The sequence below is a fragment of the Pteropus vampyrus genome, unplaced genomic scaffold (genome assembly GCF_000151845.1).
Source record: "Pteropus vampyrus isolate Shadow unplaced genomic scaffold, Pvam_2.0 Scaffold238, whole genome shotgun sequence".
NCBI classification, from domain to species: Eukaryota; Metazoa; Chordata; class Mammalia; order Chiroptera; family Pteropodidae; genus Pteropus; species Pteropus vampyrus.
Genome location: NW_011889019.1, coordinates 1,913,829 through 1,922,971, shown reverse-complemented (window position 1 = coordinate 1,922,971; position 9,143 = coordinate 1,913,829). Strand labels below are relative to the sequence as shown.

General features: G+C 51.1%; 1 protein-coding gene across 1 annotated transcript; it reads right to left on the bottom strand.

Annotated features, from left to right (window-relative positions):
• Positions 1–106: 106 nt before the first annotated feature.
• Positions 107–8,905, bottom strand: ANKRD2 (ankyrin repeat domain 2). The gene is given in 10 exon segments (XM_011374042.2): positions 107–372; positions 1,202–1,300; positions 1,406–1,504; positions 2,367–2,465; positions 2,834–2,932; positions 4,352–4,459; positions 4,557–4,715; positions 5,534–5,635; positions 8,722–8,811; positions 8,813–8,905. Coding segments are annotated over 10 exon segments (1,083 nt in total). The 5' UTR covers positions 8,891–8,905; the 3' UTR covers positions 107–222.
• Positions 8,906–9,143: the final 238 nt, after the last annotated feature.

Here is a 9,143-nt window from a genome sequence, read left to right as displayed (position 1 = left end):
TCTAAGTCCCCCTCTTCCCTGAGCTCATTTTTTCATTCCTAAATATTTCAGACACAAATAGAAACAAAGACACATAGCAAAATTACTTTTTTTATTGTGATAGCTTGTGGGGGGCTCCTGGGTCTTTTACAGAGGAATAGCTCGCGTCTGGGGGCCATTTTTATGACCTTCCAGCTATAAGCAAGGGACAGGCCAGGTGCAGAGCTGGGCTGGGGCAGAAGTTTACTGGGCTGGCACAGGTGGGGGAGTCTCCAGCCCACTCTCAGCAGCCCCCTCCAGCCCGTTCTGCTCTGACCCTGGCTCGGGGTGCTCCAGAGCACTCCGGGTGTCAGCTTGCCACAGCTGCACCAGGTCCGTGGGGGTCTTTCCTGCCTGGGGGAACCAAGAGGAGGTCCGGTCACTGTTCAGAAGTCTGTACCAGCAGGTGCCCTCATCTATACCCAACAGGGAGCAATTGGCGATATCTGGAGACATTCTGGTTATCACACAGTGGGTAGGAGTAGAGGTGGGTAGTACTGACCAGGTATCTCGAGTAGAGACCAGGTATGCTGCTTAAACATCCTATGATGCACAGACAGCCCCCACAACAAAGAATTATCCAGCCCCAAATGTCAATAATGTCGAGGTTGAGAAGTCTTCATCTACACCCTCCCCATATCACCCTCACTTTCCTATGTCCTCTTAATCTTTCTTGAGTCAGGGAGACTCCCTCTCCTTCTCCTTTCCTCCCTTTTGTGATTCCTCCGGGCTCAAAGAAGATCTTGGACTGGAGACATGGGATCCTAAGAGAACTCAAGGACCTAAGAGAACTCAAGGACCACCAGGAACCAACACGGTATGCTAGGAAAGGTCATGATAACCAAGTGCTCAGGTTCTTTCCAGCTTTGTCCCTCTGAGATCCAGGCCTCCCTGGGCCTGGATATTAGGATGCCTTTTGGTCTATTTCGGGGCCTTTGGTAAGTCCCCCAACCATCCCTCCAAGCTGTTTCTCTGTACTTGTACTCTGGACAAGTATAGAGAGAGTTGGGAATGTGAGTGGGCCCCAAATCCCCAAGGTCCCAGAGAGACCCTCCACTGTGAAAGTGCTCCAAGGGCAGGCAGGCTAAGTTTTGTTCAGTTCTACATTTCTTCTAACTGCCCGGCACAGGGCCAGGTTGAACAGTGCACACTGATTACTGAACCAGGGAAAGAATGAACTTACCAGGTTCTTGGTCATCATGTCAGCCCCGTGTAAGAGTAGCATTTTGATGATTTTGTAGCGGTTGAGCCTCACGGCGTCATGCAGGGCACTGTCCCCTTCCTAGAGCCAGTGTGACACTCAGCATGACCCATGTAGATATGTGGGAGCCCTCAGGATGCTTGCATTCCTATGGTGGGGCTGGACAGGAGGGAACCCAACACTCACTCTGTCTTTGGCATTGATGTCCAAACCCAGGGATAGAAAGTGCTCCACAATCTCCACACGTCCTGTTCGGACTGCCACATGCAGGGGAGTACTCAGCAGCTGGGTGGAGAAGAAGCAGGAACTGCTGGCTGAAGGGGCCTGGACTGTGGTGCCTCTGGGAGTGGGGCTGTCTTAACTACAACCTTATCCCTTCCCTAAATCCTAGTGCTATGGCCTGAGCCCTGGAGGGACAGGGAATGCTACAATGTCCCACCATCTCATTCAATGGTCTAACTCTGAATCATTACGTGCCGCCTCCTCTGGGAAGCCTTCTATGATTCCTTTCTCACCTAGCTGTGGGCAACTGCTCACTCCTCTGCCCTTCTTTTAATAATTATAATAGATGTCATTTATTGAGAGATAACTATGTAATGGGCATGGCAAAAAGCTTATAAAACATTATTAGCCTTATGTTGAATAAATAATTTATATACATTTTCCCACCTAATCTATATAAGAACTCTGCAAGACATTTTACAGATGAACAACAGAGGCTCAGAGTCCATCACTTGCTCAAGGTCACATGAATGAATAAATAAAAAATGGTAGATGAATAAATAAATGAACAGATAAATAAATGAATGGATGGATGAATGGATAGATGGATGGCTGGATAGACAGATAGATGAAGGATGAGGAATGATTGCATGGATGAACAAATCCTGCATCTTTTGGGTGGTCCCAAAACCCCCAAGATAGTGGATCTCTTCTCCTCCCCTCTTCCCTGCTCTTCCTGCTCCTATCCCCAAAATGGTGGTCTGCGAGGGTCTGTAGTTGGTGGAAGGCACACATCCCTGGGCTCTGCAACCACTCCAGAAACCAGACTAGCTCACTACCTTTCTATCTTCCTGAAATTTTCTGCCCTCTGCCTCCCACTCACTATCCGCAGCCATCCCAACATCTGTGAGCATTATTGCCTCACCTTGTCTCTCATATTGGTGTCTGCTCCTCGGCTTTGCAGGAGTTTTACCACCTCCAAGTGGCCCCCGCGGCAGGCCCAATGCATGGCTGTGCAGTCCAGCTGGAAGGGAAGGATGAGGCCTAACTACAGAGCTTCAGGGAGAAAAATGCCCTGGAGGAAAGGACCCCAGCCAAGAGGGCAGGGAGCTATCCAGGGGAAGGGTACAAGGAAGGGACAGGGCACTCCAGTGCCTGGGCAATGGATCAAATAGAGCATAAGAACCCTTGCGGTCCATCTAGTTCAAGTCAGATTTAGAGGAGGCTCTGGGAGGAGATGGGGCCTGCCCAAGCTCATACATCCCACTAGAGGTGGGAGCAGGGGGGAGGGCCTGGCCCCTGAGGCAGTATATCTGTGTTCCAGGTTGGCAGAGAGAGGAGTTATTGGTGCTGGACTCACCTCTCCCATCCCATACCTGCCCTTGTGCTCACCCGATCCTGAAAGTCCACAGTGGCCCCACTCTCCAGAAGCTTCTCCAGGATCTCCATGTGGCCCTCCAGGGAAGCTCGGTGCAGTGCTGTCCGGCGGAACTGTCCCCAGAGAGATTGTTAGGGCCTGACCTCTGGACCCAAACCCATTTCCTACCCAAGCCGAGACCAGGCCTTATCCCAGCTTGATTCCGCCCCCTGTGCTAGGTCCCCACATCTTCCATATTGTGCCAGCTCCTCATGCTCTATCCAGACCAGCCTTGGAGCCCTCCTATGACCTAGAGACCCCAACCTTCTCACTACTCCCAAGCACCTCAAGCAAGGCCTTTGCACAGGCTGTTCCCTGTGCCAGAATACCCATTGCGCCCTCACTTCCTGTGAGTGCTTGATGAATTCTTGCTATTCCTTCAAGATGCAGCCCAAGTGCCGTCATCTTCTTGAAACCTCTAGGCCAGAGGTGTCCTGGAGACCCAGACACCCTCCACCATGAGAGAATGTTTGAGGGCAGGCTGAGTCTTACTTGCCTCTCTTTCCTCTGAGTGCCTAGCCCAGGGCAGGTACACCCTGATTTCTGATTCAAGGAAGGAATGAACTTTCTTCCCTTCCTAATGCAGTTGTCTGCTTCAGTCTCTTGAATCATCAGTCTCCCAGCTACTTTTAACCTTTGTCTTTTTCTTTTTTGTACTCCCAGTACCTAGCAAAGTGCTCAGAGGTAGGAGGTGCTTAGAACAAGATTAAAACTCTGGAGTCTAGAGAATAGAAAGGACTGTAGTCTAAGCCTACAATAATGCAGGCTTGAAGGGGATGACCATTTATTTGCTTTATCTTAGGATATGGGAGCACCCTACAAAGTGAGAAAGGCTGTTTCAAGGAAACCAAAAAAAAGTATGATGAGTGATGGAAATATTTTGAAAATAGTGGTGATGTTTTCACAACAGTAGACGTGTAAGCAAAGCCACTGAACTGCACAGTTAAAATGGCTAAAATAGTGAGGTATAGAATAAAAATAATTTTAAAAGGAAGTATGTCATACAAGAAGACACAAAAATATCATATCCTGGCATGTGCTTTATAGTTTTCTCATTCATTCAATAAATACTTATAGAGGCACTAATATGCCACTTGATCTGCATAACATGCTCTGATGGAAGCAGGCTGTTTTACAGAGGAATAAACTGAGGCATGGAGAGGTGACTGCACCCAGCCACAGGTCACATAGCTAAGGAGTGGTAGAGATGGGATTCAAGCCCCAAACTCTTAGTCTTGGACTCGTTTTATGATTCTTTTTCTCTTTCTTACCTGAAAAAACATATGACAATTATTATTCTGGAGGGGGTTCAAGTTAAAAAGTGTCTAAGGATTTAGATAAATTCCTATGTTGGAAAGGGGCATCCCAAATCTTCTGAGGGCCCCCCTCCCTTAGGACACCCAATGCCTGTTCTCAAACAGACTCACAAATGGGTGGGGTGGGGGTGACAACTCTGAAAGGGAAGCAAGCGCAGGTGCTGGTGGGATCATCACCTGATCGCAGGTATCTGGGGAACCCCCGTCGGCCAGGAACTTCTCAATGACCTTCATTTTTCCTTCTACCGCGGCTTTCAGGAATGTCTCCTCGCTCACAGCACCAGTCTGTAGGGTGTGAATGCCGTCACAGAGGGCACTCCGCAGTGATCCAGGCCATGTCCAGCTCCCCCTGCCCACACAGGTGTCCTCCCCAGGAGCTTACAATCTCCTCGGGTTCTGCAGGCGGCTCCTGCTGGGCGGCCGCGGCTTCTCGCTTCTTCTGCTTTCGTTTTTTCCGAAGCTCGATCAGGTTCTGGATCCCACCCACATCGATGATTTCCCTCCGCAGGTCTAGGGATGTCTTGCGCACACGCTCTTGGCCCTGCGCATGGATGGCGGGTTAAGCCCCACCCCCGGGGGGACTTGGGGACTCCTGAGCTAAGCTGGAGAGGGAGGATGGGGGAGCTTCTCAAGAGGGAAAGAATCTAAGTCTAGCCGTCCTTCCCAAGACTAGGAGAAGCAGATGAGACCCAGGCACAGATGGCTCAAATCAGGAGCAAGGGAGGCTTTGAGGAGGCTGCTGTGAAGCCTTCACATGGGGGGGGGGGGCGGGGCGGGGGTGTAGGGGGAGGTGGCGTGGGGGGGCGGGGTTGAAAGAGGGTATCTCAGAGGCAATTCTTAGCCCAGACTTTCAGAACAGGGTCTGAACCTTCAGCTCTCCATGCAATTCCATTTGTGTATGTGATCACAAAAGTAATACAGGATTAATACTAAAAATAATACAGAAGCATAAAAGTTTTGAAGAGAAAGCCCTTCTCTCCCAGAGGCAATTTATACAATGGCTTCGTTGAAGCCCTTTAAGACACACTTCCTGTGGGATCATCTTCCACATAGTGAAATGGAAACTGATTTTCTCTTACCAACATGGAGTTCTCTCAGTCAGCATATATAGCCTCCCTCAGCCCCTTAACACCTGTATGGTGCCTCGTCGTATGGCTGTCCCATCACTGGGGCTTCCCCTGGGATCTGCACGTGTGCGGACTCTGACTCAGCAAGTCTGGGGTGGTAGGAGATGCTGCATTGTTAATATGCTCCCAGGGGGTGCTGAGCTGCTGGTTCGAGAACCATACTATGAGGAGCAAGGCCATAACTGCCTGTCCTGTCCCCTGAGTGAGGACATTGGATTCTCCTCACACTTACCTTAACCTTTTGTACAGCCAGACTCGAAGCCCCATGGTGCTTCTCATCCTCCAACACCAGCAGATCCATGGGCAGCTTCTGGTGGGTGGTTCCTCGGAGTTTCTGGTGAGCCAAGGAGAGGACATGCTCTGGGGAGGATATCCTTAGAGCCTTTCCTCTACCCCACTCCTGACTGGTCCTGAAGGATCCCTGGCCAGAGCAGGACTCCTGGAGACACCCCCAAAAGGGGGCAAGTTCCAGTTCTCCATCTCAATCCCAACCCCAACCCCAGCTCAATACACCTGCCCATCACAGCCCTGGATCCCCGGCAAAACAAAATTAAAAGCTACTGGAATGAGTTTTCATGAAATTAAATATATTTCATTTTTTCAAGCACCGAGATTATTTTTTCGAATTTTTTTTGGCATTAAAAATTTACTTCAATAAAAATAAGAGATGACAGTTAATTTTAAATGGCTTACTTGGCAAATACAAAATTTGGCAACTCTATGTCAGATACCAACTTTTTCCCCCCCTCAGATTTTACTGATCTATGAAATCCTGGAGTGTGGAAGCTGTTGCTCTCAGAACCTAAGGGATGGGAGCCACAGGTCCCCAGCTTTCAGCTGAAGGGACTCCTATAAACCCTATTCTCATTGTGAACATATGGATGAAAGTCCTTTCAAGTCTCCTCTACACTTGTAGGTCCAACTTGCCTGGACTACTACTCCCTCATGGTCTCCTTCTCTTCTAAAGGCAACCACTCTTGGTGAAGAGCCCTATCTCTGAAGCCCCAGTGCACCAGGAGCATTTGCCCAGGTTGGAGGGTGCTGATCAAGATGGCAACTGGGGAGGAATGGCCACCCTTACAGAGCTCACAGCTGTTTTTTGCACTTCCCATTGAGCTCCTGTGTTATATTCTTCAAGGGCCATTTTGAAGGCTGATTTCCTAGGTCTTTATTATGGCGGTTCTGTTGTCCACTGGCTTCTCTCTTCTGTGTTGGGCTTACATGGTTTGGGGTCTCCCCAGTGTTGGCCTTGCCTGAAACACAGAATCTTCTCCCAGGGACAAGGGATGACCTAGGATTGCAGCTACTACTGCATGTGGGGACTCTGGCAGGGCTCCCCATTGAGTAGCCAGAGGGTGGGCTTGTGTCTTAATCATCTTTGTATCTCCAGCATCTATAACAGGGTCTAACATATAGTAGGTACTCAGTGAATGTTTTGAGAATAAATGAGTGATGGCAGGTGGGCTCAGCATCTCTGCCCATCCCTAAATCCTAAGTGATGACCTAATCTAGTAATCTCTCCACAACAGAGCTCCATCCCCTGGGCTGGTCTCCAGGACCCTCTTCTTTCTCCTCCCCCAAGAAGCGGGTGCAGGCTGGACAGAGGCTCCCCTCTCAGGACCCAGCTGGGCTGGGTGCTGATGGTAACAACTGGGGATTCTAATGCCTATCCACATCTTACCCAGACTCTGTGGCCCCTGGCTTCAGGTTTGTCTTTGTGGGTTGGCATACAGCAGGTACTCAATAAATGCTTACTGAATTAGATGCTAGTTGGTGAAACACAACAAAACTTGCACTTTACTTCATAAATGGTTGTATATATTGAATGGGTGAATGTCCGCACAGTGCTTAGCATAGTGCCTGGCACTTGGAGGTACTGGATGGGAAGGCCGGCTCTGTGGAGACCTGGTGTCCTGTGAGCCCTGCTGCTATATTTGTTGGATGAATGAATGGATGAGGACTGCTCCATGTCCTCTTGCTAAAGGTCTCTGTGTTCAGCACTCCAAAAATGGCACAGTGGCGTGACTCACCTGCCCGACACTGGTGCACATGCCCTTGGGAGAGTGAGAAGTGGCATTCCTGGAGGCCCAGGGATGCCCTGGGAAAGACTCAGCAGGCTCAGTCCCAGCTCTTCCCTGACAAGCCTGCCCTCCCTTCCCTAGTCCTCGTCTCTTCTTCCGCTGGAGTCCTGATCTGTCCCTCTTCCTCTCCCCATCCAGTCACTCTTCCTTTTCTGAATGGAGTCTACCTCTAAGCTGATTTATCTCCTCCCTCCCATTCCTGTTAGGGCCAGTCTTTCCCAACCCCACCCCCAAAAAGTCCTTCTCAAGGCTATCGGAGCTGCCTTCCTAAAATATGTCTGATGGCACCACAACAACATTTAGTGGCTCCCCATTGCCCTCCCTGGTTTTTGTCCTGCCTCCCTTCCCAGCCTTAGCCTCTGCTGTCAGACTTTCTCATAACAGTCACGCTTTCACTCACCCAAACATTAGCGCCTGTTATTTCCTCAGCCTGAAATACTCTCCCCATTCCTCATCTCCACCCACCTTCCTTGAAGGCCTGGCTCAAATGCCATCCTGTCCAGAGAAGTTTGGGGGCCCACAGTGGAAATGGGAGCACCCTTTCTGCTCCTTCACTTCTGATTTGACATCTCTATTTCACCATTTCCTCACTCTGCCTTGTTTCTTAGTCGACTGTGCACCTGACAGCTGCTGGCTAAAATGAATGCGGGGTTCGTTAAAAGGAGTCAGGGACTGGCCTTACTACTGGTCCTCTCATTTTTCACAGCACAGGGCACTTGGCAGAGCAGACTCTGGGTCAAGTATTAGTTTAAATAAAATGAAGCATAGGACAAGCTGGCAAACTCCTCCCCACACTTTTTTATTCCAGAGAAAATGCAACTGCCCAGAGCCCCAAGCTTCAAAGGCCTCCACAAGTGTGGCTGGCAGTCCTGGGAAAATCCATGCTTCCTTTCCCAGCAGCCCTTCCTCGTTCCGCTCCCAGTCTTTATTCCTCTTCAGTGACCAAACACTGGAGATTCTCCTGTCCCAGCCTCCCATCCGGCAGCTGGGGGATCTTGGGGCCCCACATTCCTTCATTCCCAGGCAGGGCCCTAGCTGTCTCACTGTGTGCAGCCCAGCCTGTCTCCTCAAGGCCTAGGTGGGTGGGCAGGGTCTCAGGGAGTCCACCTTGGCTTGCCTACCTCAGTGTCCCTCCATTCTTGGGGCTGAAGCCTCAGTCTCCCATTGTCAGCAACCCCATACCCCAAGAGTACCCTGTGGCGGCAATGGAGCCAGTTGGGCCCCTTGGGACACCTGTCCTCTTTCCTACCGCAGGTGTGGCATCCGAGCTCTTCTTTCCCTTGACAGCAGAGCTGGTTCTCCTCAGAACACCCTGGGGCCCCCGCACCCCTGCCCGTACCTCATTCTCCTCCTCCTGCGCCAGCCGCTGCTCGATAAGTTCTGTGGCCCTCTGCACTGCCTCGGTGCCCGCCATGGTGCCGTCTGTAACCCGCCTCTGCAGGCCACGGGGCCATGGGGGCTTTATAGACCAGGGCACCCACCCCCGCCCTGCTGGGCGCCTTTGCCATGAGCTCACCGGCCCAATTCTCCACCTGCCTCCCCCACCTGTCACCTTCACCCCAGGCAGCCCTAGGGAGAAGGGGGAGGCAGAGACAGTTGCCCCCCAACCCCTGGCCTATTAGAGCTGGAGGGCACAGCACCCCAAAAGCAGGGGCTCCAGGAAAGAGCCTGTCCGGCCTCTGTCCTGAGTGCCTGGGCCCAGCTGGTCCTTAGCCAGGGCAGCTGGGCTGCAGAAGCACCAATTGGCTGCCCCTAGTCCTG